Genomic DNA, 24,297 nt, shown 5'->3' with positions numbered 1-24,297 from the left:
AGGCAACTTATTTAACCTCTCTGCACATCTCATCTATAAATGAGCATAATATCTATCGTGAGGATTAAAATTTATGACCAAACCACTTGTAATGTGCATAACATAAACTTCTGACACAGAGTATGCAACTGTTAAAACTGTGTTTCTTATTACTATAATCATGTTGGACAAAGTTCTTTTTAAATACCCACTTAACCCCTTTAAACCACCTCTTACTGACTTGGGATCTGACTAGGATTATTACGTTTGTACTGGGACATATCAAGGAGATCCTACGGTCTACTGAGATGTGCAACGGTTTTTGCAAAAACTTCATATTAGAATGTTTGTGATTTGTGAATCCTTTTTGTAGGGTGTCTTCTCCCTTGCTGTGGGGCAGTCACTTACTTGTAAAATTCTGCTATCAGTTTATGTATCTGTAGGCAAATTACCACTACTGCTTTCTGATTTGTTCTTTCTTACCCATAAAGTGCAGAAAAATAGCTAACAAGCCAGTACTGGGAACAAACCAAGAGTTAGAAGTCTTGGTAGGAAAAGGCAGTGAGTTCTCACAGAAATAAAAAGCATAATATCTAATTCCTGCACACTATAATTTTGGCTAAGCCTTTTTTTCTTTTCTTTTCTTTCCTTTTTTGTCTGTTAACTACTGGATTCTTTACTACATTCTGTACAGATAAGGTTTGTCAGGTAAATAGGACCTGACCCCAAAGTACATGTAGGAGTTAACTTTAGAGAACAAACTCCGTACAGGGAGAAGATCCAACAAAAAAGATGCCAGGGGTATGAGGGAAACAATAGCTAGCCATGAATGGAAGAGATGGCTGTGTTCAGGCAGAAAAATCCTACCAAAAATGACAATCCTGAAGGAAACAGTAACACACACTGAATATTTTTTCATGAGTTAAAACTGAAACTCATTCATCACATAATTCTTATTCCTTATTTAGCACCTGGCTGAGAAGACAACAGTACACAAAGCAAAGCGGGAGACAGAACACCAAGGTTCTTGGCCCTGCTTTACAACTGAGACACTCTGATCTTGGGCACGCTTTCTCGCCTGCAGTTTATCAGTAAAGAAAGAGTCCAAGTCAAAAGAAGGAGATGAGACCACAGAAACAGAGGTTGGAGTGACGTGTTTTGAAGATGGAAGGAAGGGGCCATGAGCCAAGAAATGCAGGCAGCCTCTGGAAGCTGGAAAAGGCAAGGAAACAGATCCTCCCTAGAGCCTCCACAGGAATGCAGCCCTGTGAACCTATTTTAAACTCTGTCTTAAGAACTGTAAGATAATAAACGTGTGTTGTTTTAAGTCACGAAGTTAGTGGTAATTTTTTTAAAAGCAAGAACAGAAAACCAAAAGATCTGCCTACAATTAAATTCTGCACCCTCACCCCCCACCTTTCCTGAAGGCTTTCATTCCATCTAGAGTAACTGCATGGTAGCAAGAGATACTGAAAAGCCATCTGTAGACAACTTCAGAATTTTTAGCAGATTATGTTCTAAAGCCATTTAAGAGGATTCAAATGTATAATAGAGATTCTTTACTTTTGCAGAGAGGCTTAACATTAGATAAACTTTACTAGGTTACAGCTGGTAGCTGAAACATATCATAGATGTTAAATAAACATCTTAAATTCACTGGAGATAATTAACATTGCATGGGGTAAGATTTCATGAGTGAGTGAACATGACGGTAACTTTATTTTTAAATTATTACTTTGTCATTTTGCTATATGGGCTTTGATCAATGCTAACAATGTAAAACAAATAATTCTTTTATTAACTAAGGAAGAATATACAATGCCACTAAATGTAGAAGACTAAACAAAAACAAAACAACTCCTCAGAGGGGCGCTACCACTGCCCTAACATCGTGGGATGTAAATACCTGCTCCAATTCCTGCTCTGCGTATTGCCGTCTGCTCAGTTCACATTCGGCTCCTTCCCTTAGCTCTCTCAGCCGACAGGCCTCTTCCTTTGCATAATTGATTTCATCCATCATTTTGCGTTCTAGATTTTGCTTTTCTACAGCAACATTTCTGTTTTCTTCCTGTGCTTTTTCAAGCCTTACAGAAGGATAAAAATTAAAATTCCTCACCAAAATTTCCAAAGTTTCATTTTTTTCACAAAGAATAAATACGTATCAAGAAGGAGAATACATGTTTCCATCCAAAATCAGAGTATTTTCTATTAGTCTTACATGTGAATACCAAAACTAGCAAGTAGCCCCCTATACAGCTATATGGGTAATACTGAGCTCAAAATACAGTGATGGCAGGGAATCACCCTTCAGCAAAGAGACTTTTAAGAAATTCATTATTACCTGAATCACGTTAAAAATAACACTTAACTATACACATATCATTCCACCTATACTTGACTTATTTCCACTGACCTGCTCATTTATTCTCTAGTGCATACCTTTAAAATAAATCTCTAGCTAGAACAATATAATTTTTCTAAAAATACAAAATGAAGTGGACAGACCCTTACTGATGTGTGTAACAACTAAATAAAAGTGTGAGCCAATGCCCATATTACATTTTCACAAACTATATTTGCCTACATAAATAGTAAGACTCACGTAGCTTTTTAAACTTACTCACCTCTCCTGTAAGTCCATTAGGCTTTGCTCTGCAGTTTGTAGACTCTCTAAGTCCTTCATCATTTTTGCAACATGTTCTTTTGATGTCTTATTCTGTGTGTAAGCAAACCAGCACCCTCCGACACCAATTACTATAGAAACTGTGAGAATAAAATCCTTCATCCAGTTATGAGGTGGGCCTATAAAGAAAATTAGAGATGATTAATCTTTGATAACAGAAGCTCAATACATAGAAGCAATTTTTTTAAAGTAATAGGTATCTAAAAACAAATGTGAAAATGTCCCTCCTATAAACCAGCTCTAGCCTTTTAAAAATTCCTTCTTCTAATAATCAAAGTGCTTATTATAACAGTCTGATACACTAGAACTACCAGAGGGCACAGATAAACCTACAAGCATGTACGCCAGCCCTGTCGGTAACAGAAGTCCTGGGGAGCCATGAAGCACCTCCAGTCATGTCGTCTGTGGGGTGGAAGGAGGCATAAAGAGTACCACCACTATCATACCAACGGCTTTCCTTCAGTCCAGTTAGAGACTGGTCTTGCTTTGATACATACACTGGAAGCCTAATCATTCCCCAAAAGAGGATTTTTCCCAAGCAAGTAGTCATATAACTAAGATTAGTCAATGATTCTCAACTAAGGGTGATATCCCCCCAACAGTGGACATTTGACAATTTTTGCTTGTCACAATTGGAGGGCGTAAAGTGGATGGGGAAGTTGTTACCGGTGTCTAGTGGGGAGAGGCCAGGGATGTCGCTCCATGTTCAATAATGCACAAGACAATCACTTTCCAGCCTCACATCTGCCAGTAATAGAGAATCATCTAGGAATTATCCAGCCCAAAACGTGAAGCACCAAGGTTGAGAAAGTAGGAGTTAAATGATAACAAGTCATGCTTTAGGTGGCTATTTGACAGAGGTATCTGGGTTACTAGACAGAAAGAACAGATCACCTTCCTTTCCATTAGGCATGTCAGTAATTTCTAGCACTTACTCACTGAGAAAGAAGCCAGGCCCTACTATCTTCAGTGATACCAAACACAGAAATCACTAGTCAAATAATTTCCTAGTTTATCCCTGACTCTTAATACACACGAATTTTCAGAGGGCTCTCTGGAAGGATACACAAAGATAACTAATACAATATAATGTATTCGTTGCTCCAAAGAGATATAGTTTATAGTGGAAAACGACCTAACTGCCCAGGCCTCCAGCAGGAATATCTGTTGCATGGGTGATGAATGAAATAAGGAGCTCTATAGATGGACAAGTTCCTGTGCTTCCTCGGTCCGTGTATGTTTACATGGTGTGATGAACAGCACGCTCCCGGCCAAAGACCCTCGGGGCTGCATATTTCCAGAGCGCACACCTACAGTGAAACAGATGCACTGTGGAAGACTAAAATCTCACAAGGATTTATTTTTATTTCTGCCTCAGACTGAGAAGTTCAGCTCGAGTTCTAGTTCAAATATGAGCTCTGTTCAGGCCAAAATAGAATCACCAGAAATAACCATAAATAGACAAGTCCCAAACTCTAAAATAATTACCACAAACTGAAAAAGATTTCAAAAAACTTCTTTAAAATATATCTTTGTTCATTTTATAATGTTAGTGACAAATCTACTGCCTGTATTCCAACTGCAGGGCTCATTCACTCGAATAATAACTCTAAGACAAACACATTAAAAAGGTAATGCATCATTAACTTCTTCACTGGTTTGTTTATTAAAACATTTGCTTTCAACATTCTTTGAGACTAGTTTGATTTCTTTTCAAATGATAATATAATACTGTTTTGGCATAGAGGGTGATTTGTTTCCAGATTAATAAAACATAAATATCCCTAACCAAGTTGTACAGAGAGGCAAGTTTTAGAGCTTAATTCTATTTTCACCAATCACTCCGATGAAAAAAGTAGAATCTCATGGAAGACAACCCCCAAGAGATGCAGTAAGAAACTCAGGGTGTCATCTGTGTGGAATGCCCGGCATTTCAGGAGCGTTCTGCTTCCTAGGGTTTGTAATTTTCCAACAACAGTGCATTTCCACCACCTCTCACAAAGCGGAGTTCCAGCTGTTTCACCAGCTGCTCTCAGCCTGAGCCAAAAAAGAACCACCAGTACAGTCATGGAATCCATCCAACAGCTCCAGGAACCCTTTTTCAGTAGGGCCACCCCCAAAACCATAGTACCAAAACCTGCAAGTCTCCTAACTCCAAAAATTGAGGTAAAATAAATATTAGTTTCCTCATTTATCATCTGAAGATGCCATTTTTCTTGTATTAATTTTGTTATTTCTTTTTGGCTTCTGAAAAATAGAACATAATTCCTTTAAAATGTGTACTCTTCAAACATTTTCCCCAAAAGCTTTTTAGAATTTGAAATTAAATATATTAAATTTCCTTTCTGGAAAAAGTATTCCTGTCAAAAGTAAAGAAATACAAGGCTTATTTTCCTTACAAATATGACATAAAAATTTGTTAGATGTTCTTCTTCAACACAATCAAATAACATTCTCCACCTTGTACTTCTGCCAGGATAGTCTGTTACCATGTAAAATTTCAAGTGGATCTCTGCTTTTGATCTATAGCTAGAAAATCCTTTTCCTGGTGATAAATGAAATCAAGTTAGGATGTATTACTCCATGCCATGGAGACGGTTATATTGTACCATTTCTGAAAGGCATCCTTCAGTGAATATCCAGCTATAATGGTATCAACATTAAAACTGTTACAAAGATTTAAAGTTCCAAATCTAGAAATTTAATTCTAAATTATCAACTAACATAGTTTTTACAACTTTTCACATCAGTAACCAGCTTGGAAATTTCACATGCCACATTTCAATGACAGAAAATCTCATCCTATAAATCTTAACATATATGACATTTCCTTTATACCTAATGATTTTCTTAGTGTTCCTTCTTACTTTTTCCTTCTTTAAATAATAAATATATGATCTGATGATTCTTTTGCATCAGACTCAGAGAGAATACTAACGTGTCAGAGGTCCAAACAAAACCACATCCAGTGCCTTGAGCTGAAGTTTTTGCCTGTGACTCCGATCGCTGATTTTCAATTGAGAACTCATAAATGAAGGCTCATGTACTGCTATCCTGTTTATTTAAAAAAACACACATATTAAATGAAAATATTTCAAGTATGTAAACTTAAATATTTTAACAATACATTTAATATTCAGTGATGACTGCTGTAAGAGCTCATCCATGTGATTTAATACTTTATTAACATATCAAAACATACCAAAAACCTTCCAGTGTAAACTCAGCTGTACGAACACCTATGTATGTCAATTATTTATTTATTATGTTGATGTTTTTGTTTTCTAAGGTTACTTTATGCTATAATTTACTAGGATATTGAAATTTATCAAATGTAAAAGTATTTTACAATAATTAATTACCTCTGGCATTTTACTATCATTTCACAGAGGATAAGAACATTGTACATGATTTACTTAACATCACTAGCAGACTTTAAAATATAGTTCTCAATTTAGGTCGTATCACTTTTCTTTAAAAGTATCTAAAAAAGCCTATACCTTTACATTCTTATATGTAAATTGCTTAAAAATTAAACAAAGTCCACTGAAGTCGTAAGTGAGAGTTAGAAGTCCTCATGGAGAAGAGGGAGGGATTTAGGTAATAAAAAGTACTCAACCATTTCATCAGCAATGAAGAAACCATGTAGGGAGAAAGGAGCGGAAAAGGCACACGTGAAATAAGTAAATAAAATTACTTTGTTTTGAATTTCAAATCCAAGTAGCCCAAAGTCATCAACTAAGACATCTTAACAACCAAATATAATGCCAATAAAGATCTTATAACACAAAGTCTAATAATAATAAAATTGCTAATAACAATGACAATAAAAACAAGCATGTACTATATGCCGGGTCCTGTATCAAGGGCTTAGTCAAAATTCAAGCAAACCTCTAATATATATAAAATTCCCATTTTATAAATGAGGAAACTAAGGTAGGGAAAGATTGAGTAACTCGCCCAAGGTTGCATAATTAGCAAGAGGTAGGGCAGGGATTCAAATCCAAATATGTGTGATTCCAACGACTGTACTCTGAACGACTATATTTTATTTTGGAAGGTATCAAAATCTTTTAAGTATGGAGAAGTTATAAAGCCTCCTATAACTGCTATAGGCTTCCATAACACTTTACAGAGTAATGAACTCTAACATTCCCTTTACAAAATGCTTTCCTTCACCTCCGCAGGTCCCTTCTGTGTATGCTGCTATTACACCTTTAACGTGACAAACTGCTTGAAGCCAAAGCTAGGTCTTGTCTCAGTATCCCCAAACCTAGCACTATGCTTGGCAAAAGTAGATGCTTGATAAATGCTTGTATAATACATGAATGAATGCATGGATGGATGCATGAATGAATTAATAGCAACAATATCGATAGACTAAATTTAAGAAAGACAATGAGATGTAGTAAAAAGGATACCAAATAACAGTTTTATACAAAGTTCAGTATGAACCCAGAGGTGGAAGTGATTCTACCTGAGTGGGTGAGGATGTCAGGGAAGTTCACACAGGTCTGAAAGGAATGAGGAGGCATGTGTCAGGCGAAGAGAGCCTTAGTATAAGCTCTGGTAATAAGAATTTCAGAGTATAGAAAATCAGTAAAAAGCTCATGATAACTGACATAAAACTAACATAATTTTGGCTACCTACTGCATATGTGACAGTATTTTAATGTCACAGAAAGGAAACATAATGAATTGTTGTAGGCACATGTACATCTGTGATGTGTAATACATTTTCGTATACATTATTATAAACAGCTCTTTTATCTACAGTTACCCTACAAAAAGTTCTGTAACTCACATCTTTAAGTTAATTGATACTGTTCCTTTAAGTGTAAGTGCCATTACCATAGAAAAGGGGCTGGATGAAGGGCATTCCAGTTTTCCTTTCTCCTCCACTCCAAAAGGCTCCAATGGGCTTACCTGAAAGCTGAACTTCTGTATTTATAACTTGTCTTTCCTAGCAACATGTAGATTATTTAAAAAAATTGATCTTGATTAAATGTGATGTTATTTCAACAATTCTAGGATTTGAGTTATCGCTGATAACCTTTACTTAACCAAAAGAAAAAAGTGACCATAACATTTATTGCCAGAACACCAATCAACCTATTCTATCTCGTGTTGTCACACAAAGAAACTTCCCAAAAGACAACATAAGAAAAATACTATGAGTTCCTCATACCAGGATAACAGAACTCAAAAACCCCTAATCCCATTTTAGTGCTCTACTATCCTGTTTTGACTTAGAAACTTCTCGTATTTAAAAGCAAAAACTGGGGTGCCTGTATGACTCAGTCAGTTAAGCATCCAACTTCTGATTTGGGCTCAGGTCATGATCTCAGGGTCGTGGGATCGAACCCCACATCAGGCTCTGTGCTGAGTGTGAAGCCTCCTTAAGATTCTCTTTTTGCCCCTCTCCCTACACCCCCCACCCCTTTTCTCTCATAAATAAGCAAGCAAACAAACAAAAAAATCTATCTTATCTTTGTCTTCTTTCCAGCATCTAGTTACACCATGAACAACATAAATGATACTCAATACACACTTGTTGAATTGACTCTTATTCTCATAATTCCATCATTATAGTCATGTACAGAGTAAATTCAGAAATACTGATGTTGATGTTCAGAAAATATTTACAGGAGATATGAAAATTTTGGATTGAGTTGAAACTTTTCACATTTTTCAACTCAATCCAAAATCCAAAGTCCAAAGCAACAAAAGCCACTCACTCAAATACAGTATGTAAGTAAACTGATTAGAAATACAATATGCACATCTCATCACATATAATAATAAGACAATAATAATGGCTTAATCTTTTTTGATACAAGAAACATTTGAGAGAATGTAAAATAAGCAATCTTCTAACGGCCAGGTTCTGGTAGAACCATTACAAATTTCAACATTTAAATCTTTAAAAATTAACAGGGCACCTGGGTGGCTCAGTGAGCTAAGCATCTGCCTTCTGCTCAGGTTGTGATCCCAAGTTCCTGGGATGGAGCCATGAAACCCTTGTTGGTCACCTACTCAGTGTGAAGTCTACTTCTCCCTCTCCACTGCCCCTCCCCCTGGCTCCTTCTCCCTCTCTGTCAAATAAAATCTTAAAAATAAAAAAAAAAAACACTTAAATAAAAACTTATTAAGTTAAAAAACTTGAAAAATTATTAAGTTAATTAATATAGATTTAGAAAATAAAATTTAGAAGACTAGTAACAATAATTCCAGACACCTAAGGGATTAAACTGGCATCCTAGACTTTGGTGTAAGATCCGTCTGGGTTCAAATGTTGAATTGGGCAAAACATTTAACTTCTCTATTTTTTTTTTAATTCCTAAAATGCAATAATACATACTTAACTTTAACCATGAAGTTTAAATGAGGTAATACAGAGTACCTCCATGTAATATACACTTTAAAATGGTTTTTACTAAACCTCATTTTTTGTTTTTTTTTGAGGTTTAGCTTATAGTGACTAATACTGAGCGGTTATTGTTGTTATTAAAAGAATCTAATTAAGAATGACCCATTCAAATAGGTCTTTCATAAAGGTAGATTAATATCAAATGAGTATGTTTTTGTCATATCTACCACATGGTCAGAGGTTGGCCTCTAAAGTTATCTAAAAAAAAATGCAGCTGGCCTATCTTCTACTTCCCAAAATTACTATCTTTGGTAATAAATTTTAAAAAGAGTTTGATTATTCAGATAAGAAAAGTTGATTAAAATTGCAAACTCACACCTTAAAAAAAATTAAAGAATGGATATATTTATAATATTTCCTTTGAGCCCTTAGCCAGAGAGTCAACTTACAAATCTGGCACTAAAAATAACATCTAGTATGTAATTCTCCTTGAGTAAAAAAAAAAAAAAAAATACATTTGGATAATAAAGACTAACCTGGGAAGCGTTGTTCCTTTGACATTATTGTCTCTAAAATTCTTTTCATATTGGGGTAGTTCAACAAATTCTATCAACCACTGAAGCGTATCCTCAAGGGTCCAATTATGAACTGCAAGAGATAAAAGGGGAAGGCATATTTTAAGCACATCTGCTTTCAAAACTTGTGTAATTTACATATATATTTATATGTATATACATTCACACATACATAAAATTACTATAATTTCAGAGGATGTTAATTGAATTTTCAATTCAATTCAATTGACAGTAAGTACTAACATGATATTTGGCATTCTATCAGAAGCTGAAAACAATGGAGACATACCTCCTACACTTAAGAGCTTATAATCTATGACAGAGAAAACATGAAATAAAAAGAAAAAAATTAGCATGGTTAATTCTAAAATAAGCAACTATGTAAAATCATTCAGGATGAAACAATCCATCATTTCTCTGGATGTAAAAAACACTTATAAAACATGTACCTAATTATTCTTTCATTTGTCATCCATCCATATAATCCTGTAAACCTTCTGAATATCATATCAGGTCCCATTCTAAGCCCTGGGAATATGTTAGTAAACAAGATGCATAAAGTCCTTGGCCTCATGGGAGAGGGGAGGGGCAATCCACAAGACATGGAAGAAAAGTGGGGGAAATTCCAGACAGAGAGCAGCTATTAAGAAAGAAAGGAAAGCTGTCAGGAGAGCCTCTGAGGAGCTGTTATCTGATTTGAGAACCAAAACTTGCAAGAAGCTAACACTGTGATGATCAGGGATAAAAATATCCCTAACAGAAGGAAAAGCTAGTGTAAAGGCCTTATGATTGTACTGAACTAGCCACGTTTGAGAGAAGGAAGCGGTAAATAACCAATGTTTTCAAATCTACGTTTACCCTCAATGTGGAGAAAGGATTATAGGAGACAAGAACGAAAACAAAGAGCAGTAAGCAGGACATTCATTTATATAGCTGTCCAAATGAGAGGTTATTGCCTGGGACTACAGTGTTAGCAGAGGATTTGGCGACAGACAAGTGGTCAGATTTAGGATATATTCCGGGGATAATGCTGCTAGATGTGCTCACAAAATGGATGAAGGTTGTTGGCTACAGGAAAGTTAAAAAAAAAAAAAAAAGTACACAGGGCGGTGCCATTAACTGTGATAGGAAAGACTAGGAAGGAACAGACTGGGGAGGCAAGTAGGAATGCGTGACAGAGATCAAAAGTTGCTTTTAGACATGTTTTATTGAAGTATTATTAGATATTTAAGTGTATATCTATAGTAGCAGTCAGTTACGCAAGTCTGGAGCTTCAGGAAAAATGAGGTTAGAAACAAAGATATAAAAATTGAGAGTCATCAGCATTCGGTTGATCTTTATGCTGAATGAGATCCCCCAGGACAGTGGATTGAGGAAATGGCCCAAAATCATCAAGAAAATGACCAGTTATAGCATCTCTTCTCTTGGACACTTATTTTGAATTAAGCTCATTACATTCATTTTTTCCTCTAAGCCTTACTTAAAAACAAACCTCATGAAGCACTAATATGATTATCTCCATTTTTGAGATAAGAAACTAAAAAGTCAAGGGGACCAAGATGGTCAGTAGCAGGACTGCATAGGAACCCAGGCCAACTGACTGTAGGACCTGACTATGCTACTCTAAAGCACTAATACTAAAATAGCAGTAGAGAGATAAACAAACAGTTAAAGATTGGGAACGACTTAGACATTCCTGCTTGAAGCATATGGAGGACAATAACAACATTATCCGAAGGGAAGGATCCAAGTGTCCTTAAAAAATTAAGAGCTCCATATTGTCTGCATTTAATTTGAGAGTTTGGGAACACAAAGTGCTTACAGGCCACAAAAAAGTCAAAAGAGAGTGATGAAAATAAGTGAGCAGTAAAAGCAGACCTAGGAATCCATCTGTGTATATATAAATTTGAGAAATATCTTTCTGATAAACTACAGAAAATTATGAGTTCACTTTTGCAAGCAAAGCTAATTCTTCACAATCTGCATTTTCATTAAGTGCTCAATAGAGAAAAAGCTTATATCACAAATGAAAAATTAACTAGCAAAAATTCATTTAAGAATTACACATGGTAATTGATGATTTTCTATTGAGACAAAGCTTTGACTATTTTAAAAATCTCTCCTTCATGTGTTTCTGCCATATGCTTGGATACATGCCCAAGGCTGCTGTACCCATTTAGTCAAATAAATTGGAATACCAGCCAAAGGTTCAGGCCCTCGGTGCTTTCTACTGAAATTAATATATTCAAAGTAGCCTTTTTTCTTTTAAGTTTCTTCCCATTCAGCATGAACTGCACTGAGAATTGCTTGTCTTGATTGCCAAGAAACCAACAGTGCAGCTGCTCCTCACACACCCACACAAAAATCTCAGCTAAGAAAAAAGGATAAGATTCTGTCATTTCTATTGCTGTTCAACTGATCAACAAAAGTCCCTGATCTCAACACTCCAGCACATCAAAATATTCCCCCAATTCCCAATAAGCCAGCATATAAAGGAAGAAAAATTGAATAAAAAAAATACATATTTAAAGTGCCCAAATCCCAGCATTACTCTACTCTGTAAACAGAGTATTACAGTGGCTCTAAAGTAATTTTCTTTATAATGAATCTTTAAAACAACAAAATTCTAATTCAGAGCACACAGTTTACTTTGGGAGAGGTTCACTTCTTCCTATGCCTTTTGGTTTATTCAGTAATACCTAGTAAATACCTTCACTTCTCACGATCATGGCATGTACTTTACATGAGCTTTCTCTGATCCAAATATACTAGCTGTCTTTCAGTTCTTAGGAGAGATCATACTGTGTCCCTCCTCAGGGCCTTTGCACATGCTATTTCCTCAGTATGATTTTTTTCTCCCATTGCTCTGACTCATCTTTGTCTCTTTACTGAGTTTCCCTATCTCAGTTAAGACTTCAGTACCTCAAGGGAGGCTTCCCAAACATTGTTAATGGTCATAAATCACTCTGTACTCTTTAGGCACAGCATTTAACTAATTATAGCTATTTATTTGTATGATTTATTGTATGATCATTTCAACATATGTTTACTTCACTAATGAATTGCTTCTTGCTTCTATTCCTAGCATATGGTACACAAAAGATGCTCAACAAAAATTACCTGTTTGATCCTCTTGAATAAATGAAGTAGAACAGGTATTGTGAAAATCTATTTCCACACTTTAGTGAGGAGACTCAAATAATCAGAAATAGGACTTTGTACAAGAAATCTTTGATGACAAAGCACTCACTCATTTAAGAATTATTACCTGGTTCCTCATCACCGCCTTTCAGGGCTCTTTCACATGTGCTGTTGCTAAACAGAACTTCCACCAGAGGGCAGCCCGAGAAGGAGACTGCATTTCTTCAAAACCTAGATTTCCCTTCTGCAAAACTATAGAAAAGCCAATTTCTATACAGCTAACTTATATTCTTTCTGCTAGAAACTGTGTCTCCGAGTGATTTTTGACATTTATTCCAAGGCTAAAATAAAGAACTCCGGAATACAGAGACCTTATTCTTGTCTCAGCTGTGTCACAGATTCACTAGGACATGACAGCCAGGTGATTAATTATGAGTCAGTTTCTTAACACAGAGAATGATAAAATTAATCTAGACCACCTTTAAAAATTCACTCAAATTCTGATTCCATTATAACAAACAAAAGTTGGTGTTTAAAATATTGCTAAATAGCTAGCCTAGAAAGTAGATTATAAGATACTGACGGGGGGGGGGGGGGGGGGGGGGAAACTAACCTTAAAAACTTTCAAGACAGACACAAAAACTGCTGCTAAAGTTTATTATGTGTGTATTAAACACCAGGAGATTTGCAAACATTATTTCAAATACTCATCGCAACAACCCACTGAAGTAGACACCTTGATCACACAGAACTTCAAAGTCTATGAAGATGAAGTTCTTAATTAGACATAAAAGATTATTAGCAAATGATCAAACCAGGTTTCAGACTGAGTTTATTTCTAGAGTTGTTAACCACTGTGCAGTAAATTGCCTTTTCAGATTTAGGTAAGGGGTCCCAATAATCAAATTAAGCAATACAAGTAGACAGCTTATGCTCCAGTCATACCTGAAGCCATACCTGCAGCTTTCTGAATGTACCACATTCCCCCCTGCCACTCCTTCGACCTGGAATGGCTTTCCCTTCTTCCTCTTTCTCTGCCAGGCATGTTTCTTCCCTGGCCTTTAAGACTCAGACCAGCAAATCCCACGTCCAGGAAGTTTCCCCTAAATGTCCATTTTCAGATTATAGTTGCTCTCCTCTGTGCCCCTCATCACAGGTACATATATTTGCCACAGAATGTATCACATACTCTCATGGAATTGCCCATTTCTGTCTTATCTAACCCTGGGTGAGGAGTTCCTAGAAGGCAGAAACTTTTCTTTTTTTTTTTTTTAATGTAATATAGTGACTGTTAACACCAAAAAGCCACATTCCTTTGACATAGGATTTTATATTTTATTATACCCTTTCACTTACATTCTCATTAAGCCCCCATAACCACATTTGAGACAGCTATTCTCTCTACAGCCAATACAGAGAACCTTAGCCAGAAGAGGCCAATAAGTACACAAATGGTCACACACGTCTATGAACTAGAAGAGCTAGAATTTGAACTCTCATTTTCAGAATCCAAGTTTACTGCCAATATAGGTGTCTCCTAATTTGAATACCTCACTGTTTAAAACTTAAAACACATTTTCTCTTAGAAACAAACCTTCTAGACGCATAGTACTAATAGTAATACAAGAGTTAAGCATTATGTATGAGCAATCTGCTATAGGTAATTGCATTAATGGATTTGGGATTCCACTAGAGACATCAAGGACACATTGTGGCCTCCTGGACCTGGAAGTAGTAACACAATAGCTCAATGGAGCTATGCCAGTTCTTCATCATGAGGTGACTCCTGGGACTTAGAAAAGCCTAAATGATAAGACTTTCTAAGAGCCAAGAGACTCAGAGCTGGGGCAGGGCTCTGGCACAAAGAAGGTGATGAGGAACAGGAAAGAGCAGGGACAGGATGGTGAGTAGAACCAAATCTTCAGGAGATGAGTGGGTGTGAAGATGTAGGATGTGTGGGGGCACACGTTTATGGATTTTCACAGGAACAGAGGCAAGATAAGGATTCTCCTTTTCATTATCCCTCCCCCTTGCTGCTCTCAACAATGCTATTTCTGTAATAGGGAATGAAGTTCCTGATTCTACACCAAAACAGCTTCCCTCTCTTCCCCTTCCTCCTTGCAAGTCTCAGTGCCACCATGTAATTATTCTGATCAGGCCTTGAAAAAGAGGGAAAATGATAACTGGACCTAAGGGGAGAGCAGCTTTTAGACAGTAAGAGGATTTATCATAATGGGAGAATAACAAGATAGAAAGGGCTAGAAATAGCCAGCAACAGAGAGAGAAGCTAGTATTCCTGTGGCCACCCAGCTGAAGAAGCCTTCTAAAAGAAACACATGAACCATGCATAGGTACATCCTCCTGTACAAACTGGTTTTAAGGAGAAGAAACACTGCAACTGAAAGTGTTCTCCCCCAACCCTGATACTTAGTATTTGTATCAAACAATACATTATACGTGATGCATTATTTTCTAACTGCATCTTATGTCTCTACTATACTATAAGCTTCCATAAGGCAGGAGCTATGCAGCCCAGCATAATGTTGCCATTTAAGTATCAGCTGTATGTGTAACGTGTTTTTCTTCCCTAAAGGCGAAAACCAAACCTGCTGTATTTAATTGGGTCTACTGGCTATACCATGTCTATAGTTGTGTAAAAGACAAAAAATACTGTTTTCATGATATCATATTTCAAAGCTGCACTGGAGAATCCTTGACACCAAATCAGAATCACAGAGACCTACAACATCCTGGAAGTTAGAAGGTGCCACTTTACAGCTGGGTGTTTGACAGCAGGATGAGATGAGAACTTACGTGCTTCCAGTCCACCCCTGCCTTAAGTATGATATACACAAACCAGTGTGAAAGATACACTTCAGAAGATTAAGATATACATATTTACTTGCTCCTTTCATCTATAAAAGGCAATCTTATAAAACCAATGCACCCAGTGTACTTAGCCATATACCTGTATTAAGTTACAAGCCTAAAAATACAAAACAGCTTAGTGAAGTACCACCATATAAGTTTTCATCTGTTATATTTAATATAAGTACATGCTGTCCTAAAAACCTTCAAAGACAATTTGTAAAATCACCTAAATACTATGAGAAAAAACTGATTCCTAATTATAAAGCATTAGCGTGCACAGAGAACATGTTAATAATAGCAGTAACTAATATTGTGTGAGCACTTGGCAATTTCCAGGAACTAGAATAAAGGCTTTACGTGAATTATTTCATTAAATTCTTTCAACAACCCTATGAAATGGGTTTTACAAGTAATATTATAATCCTGGTCCACAGATCAGGAAGCTGAGGCTAACAGAGTATGTGTAAATTCACACAAGGAAGTAGCAGAGAGAGGATTCAAAACTTCCCCTGTTGACTTCAAAGCCCCAACTTCTAACCATTATACGGCCCCCTCCCCACCTCCTCTGCATGATGAAAACATTTCAAAATACAGTCAAGTCACCATCAGCCACGTCAGAACTTGGATATAACACACGCATTACATTTATTCTATACTTCATGTCTTAATAGCTCTCCGACTATTTTTTAAAACCTGCAATATCCTAAATTGATGGTAAAAAAAAAAAAAAAAAAACCTCGTTAAGGGGCACCTCACAGGCTCAGTCAGTTAAGCGTCTGGATCATGATCCCAGGGCTTCCTGCTCAGCAGGGAGTCTGCTTCTCCCTCTCCCTGCTTGCTCACTCACTCTCTCTCTCAAATAAACACACACACACACACACACACACACACACTCACTCACACACGAGCTGGGGTGCCTGGGTGGCTCAGTTGTTTGAGCAACTGACTCTCCATTTCAGCTCAGGTCATGATCTCAGGGTTGTAAGATGGAGGCCTATAAGGTTCCACGGCCCGCATGGAGTCTGCCTAAGATTCTCTCTCCAATTCCCTCTACCCCTTCCTCCCTCTCTAAAAACAAAACACACACACACACACACACACACACTTGCAACGTATTAATGCTAAGAAAGCAACTGGCATAACAGTTTCTTCCCGCAAACTAATATATTTTAGAAAAATCAACTTCTGATACCATAAAATAGTACTGCAGAATTAAATACAGTACAGTTCAATACACACTCACTATCTTCTATTAAAGCATGAAAACATCTTTATAAGTACCAAAAGGTTTGGTAAAAGGGAGGAGAAAGAATAAACATGATTAACAAAATATTAACATATTTAACATAATTAAAACATTGTTAACAAAAGCAACTACACTTAAAGTTGGCCATATAAAATGGTTATTGAAAGAAGTTCTAGATTTTGCAGCTTCTTGATAAACAAGCAAGAAACTATTTGTGGGGACACCTGGGTGGCTCAGTCAGTTAAGTGGCTGCCTTCAGCTTAGGTCACGATCCCAGGGTCCTAGGATCAAGCCCTGCATCAGGCTCCATGCTCAGCGGAGAGCCTGCATTTCCCTCTTCCTCTGCCTCTGCCTGCTGTTCTCCCTACTTGTGCGCACGCTCTCTCTCGCTTGCTCGCTCTCGCGCTCTCTCTCTCTGTCAAATAAATAAATAAATAAATAAATAAAATAAAAATCTTTTTAGAATAAACTTACAGATAAATATTTGTGGCTATAAAGATAACTGAATTATTGGTATATTTATATGAAGTACTGTATTCTAAAATATATGTGCATACCAGTATTAACCACTTCTCTAAATTCAATTTCACTATGAGATTTCAAGTAACTAAAGCCTCCGAAAGTCTCTTTACAGTAACATAACTTGCCAAAAGAAAATGCAATTAATCTAAGGTACAATACAGCAGGGCTTTGATGCAAAGCAACTTCAACTAAATGCAACAGAAACAGTTAAAAATTACTTTTTAGAATATAAAAGATGAAAAAGTTTAAAGCTTTCCACATTTCATCTTATCTCAGCCGGTTTATAGATTTTGTGGTATGACTTCGGAGTGAGGCTAAATGATCAGCTGCTCTGCATGGTCCAGACAGGCTTATCTTTAGAACGGTGCCAGAATATGAGCTCCTCATTTGCACACTGCTTGGCGGGGCATGTCTCTGTAGCATGGACTACATTCCTGCAACATGCTATATTTGGACACCTAAAAGCCACACCCTGAACTTGGGAAGTCCAAATATTAGTAGTTGTACTAAAGACAAATAAATACACATACTGTCCCTCATGAGCTCCTTAACTTTCACCGTCCAAGAATTACATGTAATTTTTAGGCACACTTCATAAATGCTAGCAAATGTCTGAACATTTAGAACATAAAAGTTACCAGGGTGTCTTCTTCTCAAGAGTGGTAAAATGGACACTAAAGGAAGACTTTATTACTTTTTCTCTTGTAAACTGCCATCTTATTTTAATTTAAACAGGATAGAGTATCAGCCTGTAATTTCATGAAGATGGTGAGGAATAACAAAGACATACCTATAAAATAAAACCTGGAGAAACAGAGTCTTAAAATTTTATGACTGTTCTGAAGATTAGCAAAATGCATGTGGAAATGCCTCTAAGCAATGGTGTGAAACTACAAATGTAAATAAGTATCACAATAAAATAGTAACAATGAATCAGAAATTATTTGTAATTAAAGAAATGCAAAGAATACACTTTCTTGAGTCAACAAACCAGTGGACTCAGAGGCCATAAAGAAAACTAAAAGTTTAATCAAGTTTTCTTAAATACCTCACTATTGTATTAAAGACATTATTAAAGACATCACCTTAAGGACAGGGTGGTCGCATCTCTGGTTATGCATTCTTTCGTGTCACACTCAGCCCCTCGGCTGCCCATCTTGCCCTCTTTTATTTACTTTTAAACACTGAACTGAGAATAAAAAGAGCATTTCACATAAAATGAAGGTAAGTTCTTTAAGGGCAGACAACACTTCTCATTCATTTTTATATTCATTCCCAACATGTTGTACAATGTCAAAAATATAGCTACCACTACATAAATGTGGAATGGCAGATATGTCTTAGGAACTCAATTAACGTTTGTTAGATGAGTGAATAGATGACAAAGTGATTCTATCAACCAAGGCTGCCAGGAAAATGTCACCTTCGTTTACTCCTTTTAGTGGCGCTTCTAGATAAAGCAGCAAACATTTTCAGAAGTATTACTAAGTTTCATAAAATGGAGCAGATGCTGCTTTTCAAGAAATATGTTAACAGAAATTCTACTTTTAAATGACAGCTTTACAAATGTTTGCTTTAATTTTCTGTTATTAAAATTATTTAAAAAGATCAATTTTTTTTCTATTGGAATTTGAAAGTTTCTTCAAAAGAATTTTCTCTACATGCAACTTGGGATTCTTTTTTTTTTTTTTTAAAGATTTTATTTATTTATTTGACAGAGAGAAATCACAAGTAGATGGAGAGGCAGGCAGAGAGAGAGAGGGAAGCAGGCTCCCTGCTGAGCAGAGAGCCCGATGCGGGACTCGATCCCAGGACCCTGAGATCACGACCTGAGCCGAAGGCAGCGGCTTAACCCACTGAGCCACCCAGGCACCCAACTTGGGATTCTTTTATTCAGCAAATTTTTTTTAAAGATTTTATTTATTTATTTGACAGATCACAAGTAGGCAGAGAGGCAGGCAGAGAAAGAGAGAAGCAGACCCCCTGCAGAACAGAGAGCCCAATGTGGGGCTCGATCCCAGGACCCTGAGATCATGACCTGAGCAGAAGGCAGAGGCTTTAACCCACTGAGCCACCCAGGCGCCCCATTATTCAGCACATATTTACTGAGTTCACAGTAATTACTACTGGGCACTGGATAAAATAAATATAAAACATCAGAGTCAAGATATTATCACTAACACTATTAGAAAGCTCAAATATATATATATATATATATATATATATATATATATATATACTGACTTTAAGAGGGAGTTCAACAAAAAATGAACAGAAAAGTCCAGTTAATAAATACTTTCTTTCTAAAGGGGATTAAAAATTGAGTTTTCACAGCTTGTCACACAATCTCCAGGTAGGAAAAGGCACTACATTCAAAACTTTTTAATCTTAATTTCTTCTAGATAAAAAAATTCACCAATTTCAATGACAGAAGTATTTTCAGGACTCGGGCAGTTTCCATTTTAGTATGCAACTGCATATGCCTTTTTCTAGTACATTTAGTGTTTAGAAATTTAACAGATCCCAAATATTATTAGTTGCATTTACTTGGCAGATAACATTTCCCAACCAAGGCTTCATTTACTATATAGAGTAGTGGTTTAACTAGTTATTACTGACAAAATAACTTTTAAGAAAAGTTCTCATTTTCGGAGTACTGACACAATGGTTAAAACATTAAAATACTAAATAACAGGGCGCCTGGGTGGCTCAGTGGGTTAAAGACTCTGCCTTCAGCTCAGGTCATGATCCCAGGGTCCTGGAATCAAGCCCGGCATCGGGCTCTCTGCTCAGCAGGGAGCCTGCTTCCCTCTCTCTCTCAGCCTAACTCTCTGCCTACTTGTGATCTCTGTCTGTCAAATAAAAGTAAAAAAAAAAATTTTTAAATACTAAATAACTTCCCCATTCAAAGGGACCCTTGTCAATAGCTAGAGTTCTAGGAAAAAGGAAAAATGTGAATAATGTACTTCAGTAATAAAAATAAAGACAGACTCACTGACAGAGTGTCACTGGAGAGGACTCCTCTCCAAAGTTTTTTCAAATTCTCAAGCTTATTTCAAAATCTTTCAATTACCCAGCAGTGGCTAGATTCCGTTAAGAGGATGAGAAGATAGGCAAATGGTGATCAGGGTATACATAACTGGGACACGGGATGGGGTGGTAGCTCTGTGAGGGTGGAGGTCTATACATGGCAGACTCCTGAATAAGGTAGCAGCCCAACAGAGTCAAGAAAGTGGCTAAGTAGGGAGGCGGGGGGGGGGGGGGGGCCGCTCTGGCAAATAAGGAAATATATTGAACATAACAGCTAGGCTTTTCATGATGAGTAAAAGCAGGTACAAGTAGGGAAAGGGATTAAGCTAGAATTGACCCAGTAATGTTATACTGGTAGCAGTATGAACTGGTACCAGATATCAATGATACTCAAGGCTTTTTAATATATAGACAGAAATAAATACAAAGGTATGTATTTCTAACCTGTTCACTGAGAAGGCCTGGCAACAACACCTCAGTAGCAATAAACATACCTAGTGCACAAATCACAGTTTCGAAATACAATTTCAACTCTATATAACCAGGAGTCCTTGAGGAAATAGCTGTTTCCAGGGATAGGGCTGAGAAATAACATGAGTCTGGAACATCTTTTTTGTGCCAGAAAGTAAAGAGGAGCTCAAAAAATGATGGAGACATACACAAAATAATATAGAAGTCAGCCAGCTTGAAAGGCTTTCCACTAGCCAAATATGATACAATTTGAGCATCAAAATAATAACAGCAACAAACTATGACCCACTGAATAAAGCAGAAATCCAAGAGTCCACAAGGATATAAATCAGTAAGTGCAGAAGATCAATCTTCAGACCATGAGATTCTGAGATTCACTATTTCTCCAATTTCTACTCTCAAGATATATCTGTCTTCCTCCCTACCATCTCCACAGGAAAAGATTTTGATAATAAACTGTTTAAATCTCTTCCTTACAGTAGAATGCAACTAATAAATAGAAGGAATTATGTAAACCAAAAAAATTACAATGAGAGTTAATCAACTGAGGCAAGAATTGCCAACAGACGCTACAACTAGTGGGTGCAAGGGATATGAGGAATATGCTTTTACAAAGTCTCCAAGTTTCTCTCCACAAAAAAATTTATTAATTACAAAAGAAAAGAAAGTAACTTTACAGTTAAAAACAAAGACATTATCTTAATGAAGTGATCAAAGATAATACCATCAGTAACCAAATAAATTGATCCCATATGCCACTTAAAAAGATGTAATGAGAAGGATCATTTCTGTAACAGTCCAATCCACAATGCATTACCTGGATCTAACCATATGAAACCCTCAAAACAAATTCTAATTTAGATGCAATCTGTGAAAGGTCACTCATGTTAAGTTTCAAGCCAAAGACAGGAAAGTCCAGGAAATACTATGGAATTGTTTCAAATTGAAGAAGACAGGACAACTGGGTATAATGCATACTCTTGGATCCTTTGGCTATAAAGATCATTATCAGGACAAATGGCAAAACTGGAATGAGGGTCTCTGGACAAAGTATATGTGAGAGCTCTTTGTTCCGGTACAGCAAATTTCATGAAATTTAAAACTGGTTTCAGTTAAGACATTACAATTTTAAAAAGAAGTATTTCTAACTCTTTCTTAGTTATGTAGGTAGAGTTCTAATAATTGCTGATTTCTCTAGTATTTTGTAGCTTCTGTTTTTCTTCAATAAGGTACAGTAATCTTTAAACCCTAACAATGATAACTGTAAACACCAGGCCCTTATTAACTATCAAGTATTATCCTAAACTCTATATATTCAATAACTCATTTAATCCTCAATACAATCCTCTAAGGTAGTAGTACTATAATAAACTACATTTACAAATGGGGAAAGTTAGGAAAATGGAGATTAAGGTACTTGCCCAAGGTCACGAATCTAGGTAAGTGTTATATAAAGAACTGAATACAGGCAGTCAAGCTCCTTTGGGATACTGTCTCTCCAGGAAAAGGATAGGTATACTTCAAGGTTTCTCAAGAAATTAGTGTCTAAAAGATAAGAGGCCCCAGGAATTATGTAGCCTCAGAACCCATAAAGTTTATTTGTTGTTCATTGTTCACTTAGTACCAGATTGAAAAGATATAAGATACTAAATTCACACTATTAGAAAGCTCCTAATACAGATTTAGGATGTTTATCCTGCAAAAAACTAATAAACTACTACAAAAATATTTATGATACTTTTTGAAAACGAAGACTTTAAAGGAAAACCAATTCCCTTGACTTACGCTACATTCAGGAATTATCTGAAATTTTAGTAGTTTTTTTTTTTTAAGGAATAATTACATTGTTTAAATTACTAATACATGTAAACTTTACTATTTCTCCACTTTTATGGGCTGGAATTGAAATAATCTGTTTCAGAGTTTTTTGCCTTTTCTATCGTCTATTCAATAATTCCCAGTTGTATTTCCTTGTTCTCTTGTAATCGACTTATTTCTCAGATCCCAAAGTACATTCCTATTTTAACTTTTTTTTTCCGCCTGGGCCCCAGCTGTGCCAAAGGGGAAGAAAAGTAATTCTGCTTATTTTAGTGAAACCGTTAGGTGACAAACCAACAAGCTATTACCAAATAATTAAATTCAAAGTTCTTAAATTATAAATTGTCTTTTCTTATACTTGTTATTCCATGAAAACAATATACTTTATTCTATTGAGTAATAATTTTTATTTAAATGAAAATGTTGACAAACCAGAAATGATCACCTCTAGCTCCCCACCTAACCAATTTACTTGCAAAATAAACAAATCCTTATATTCCAGAAGACGAACTCCATAATTATTTGTAGGTTTCCACATGCTATCAATCTACAAATACTAATGAAAATATTTTATACATTTGATATTTCAGAGAACTCTGCTCCTTGTTTCCTATTAATACACAAAAAAGCAAAGACACTAACAATGATACAAAATTCATTTTTGAAAAAATATCACCAGTTTTTCATTAAAAATCTGGATCATAAGGGGAGGAAGGGAAAAATAAAGTCAGATGAAATCAGAGAGGGAGGAAAGCTGTAAGAGACTCTTAACTATAGGAAACACTGAGGGCTGCTGAGGTGGGGGGTGGGGTACCGGGGTGGTGGGCATTAAGAAGGGCACTTGTTGGGACACTTAGGTGGCTCAGTCAGTTAAACATCTGCCTTCAGCTTAGGTCATGATCTCAGGGTCCCAGGATAGAGCCCCACATCAGACTCCCTGCTCAGCAGGAGGCTGCTTCTCCCTTTCCCTTTGCTCCTCTGCCCTGTTTGTGCTTTTTTTTTTCCCCCACTCTATCTCAAATAAATAAGTAACTAAAATCTTAAAAAAAAAAAAAAAACCTTAAAAAAAAAACATTGTGATGAGCAATGATATGCCACCGATGAATCATCACTGAACTCTACCTCTGAAACTAATAATACACTATAGGTTAATTAACTGAATTTTTAAAAAATTAAATTTTTAAAAATATGGAAAATGAAGACAGCATTGTAAGCTACAAAACTACCATTTCTTATAGTAGCCTAAGTCACAAAGAAGTATTGCTTTTCCTAGAATTGATAATAAAATATTACCTATAACTACTTATAATGTAATAAAGCTCTCTTTATAATTTCATAAAAGCATATCCTACAAGACAATCAATTCTCTGGTTACTTTAATAAACTTTACACTCAGTGGCTGTCTGATGTTACATTTGTTCTTTTTACCTATTGAGAAGGCCTCATTTGGCAAAAATTAATGAGTAACTCAAATAAGAACTCCAGGACATCATGAAGATACAACACTGCAAAAACCTTCCACATTCTTACTCTGTATATTTTATAATAGTAGTTGTGAATAGTAGTTGATATGCTCATATATTTCTTAAGT

The 24,297-nt window shown here is 36.2% G+C and overlaps 1 protein-coding gene across 2 annotated transcripts in view; it reads right to left on the bottom strand.

The window, feature by feature from the left end:
• Positions 1–24,297, bottom strand: part of STIM2 (stromal interaction molecule 2) — a 145,636-nt gene that overhangs the window by 18,223 nt on the left and 103,116 nt on the right. For both annotated transcript variants that reach the window (XM_032334040.1, XM_032334041.1), the window contains exons 4-7: positions 9,569–9,680; positions 5,601–5,716; positions 2,604–2,781; positions 1,886–2,063 (exon numbers count right to left, since the gene is read on the bottom strand). In XM_032334040.1, the coding sequence (XP_032189931.1) occupies positions 1,886–2,063; positions 2,604–2,781; positions 5,601–5,716; positions 9,569–9,680 (584 nt within the window). The remainder of the gene's footprint in view (positions 1–1,885; positions 2,064–2,603; positions 2,782–5,600; positions 5,717–9,568; positions 9,681–24,297) is intronic.

Source organism: Mustela erminea, chromosome 2, assembly GCF_009829155.1.
Source record: "Mustela erminea isolate mMusErm1 chromosome 2, mMusErm1.Pri, whole genome shotgun sequence".
Lineage (NCBI taxonomy): Eukaryota > Metazoa > Chordata > Mammalia > Carnivora > Mustelidae > Mustela > Mustela erminea.
Note: the sequence above shows the minus strand (reverse complement) of the source record. Positions and strands in the feature narration are given on the sequence as shown.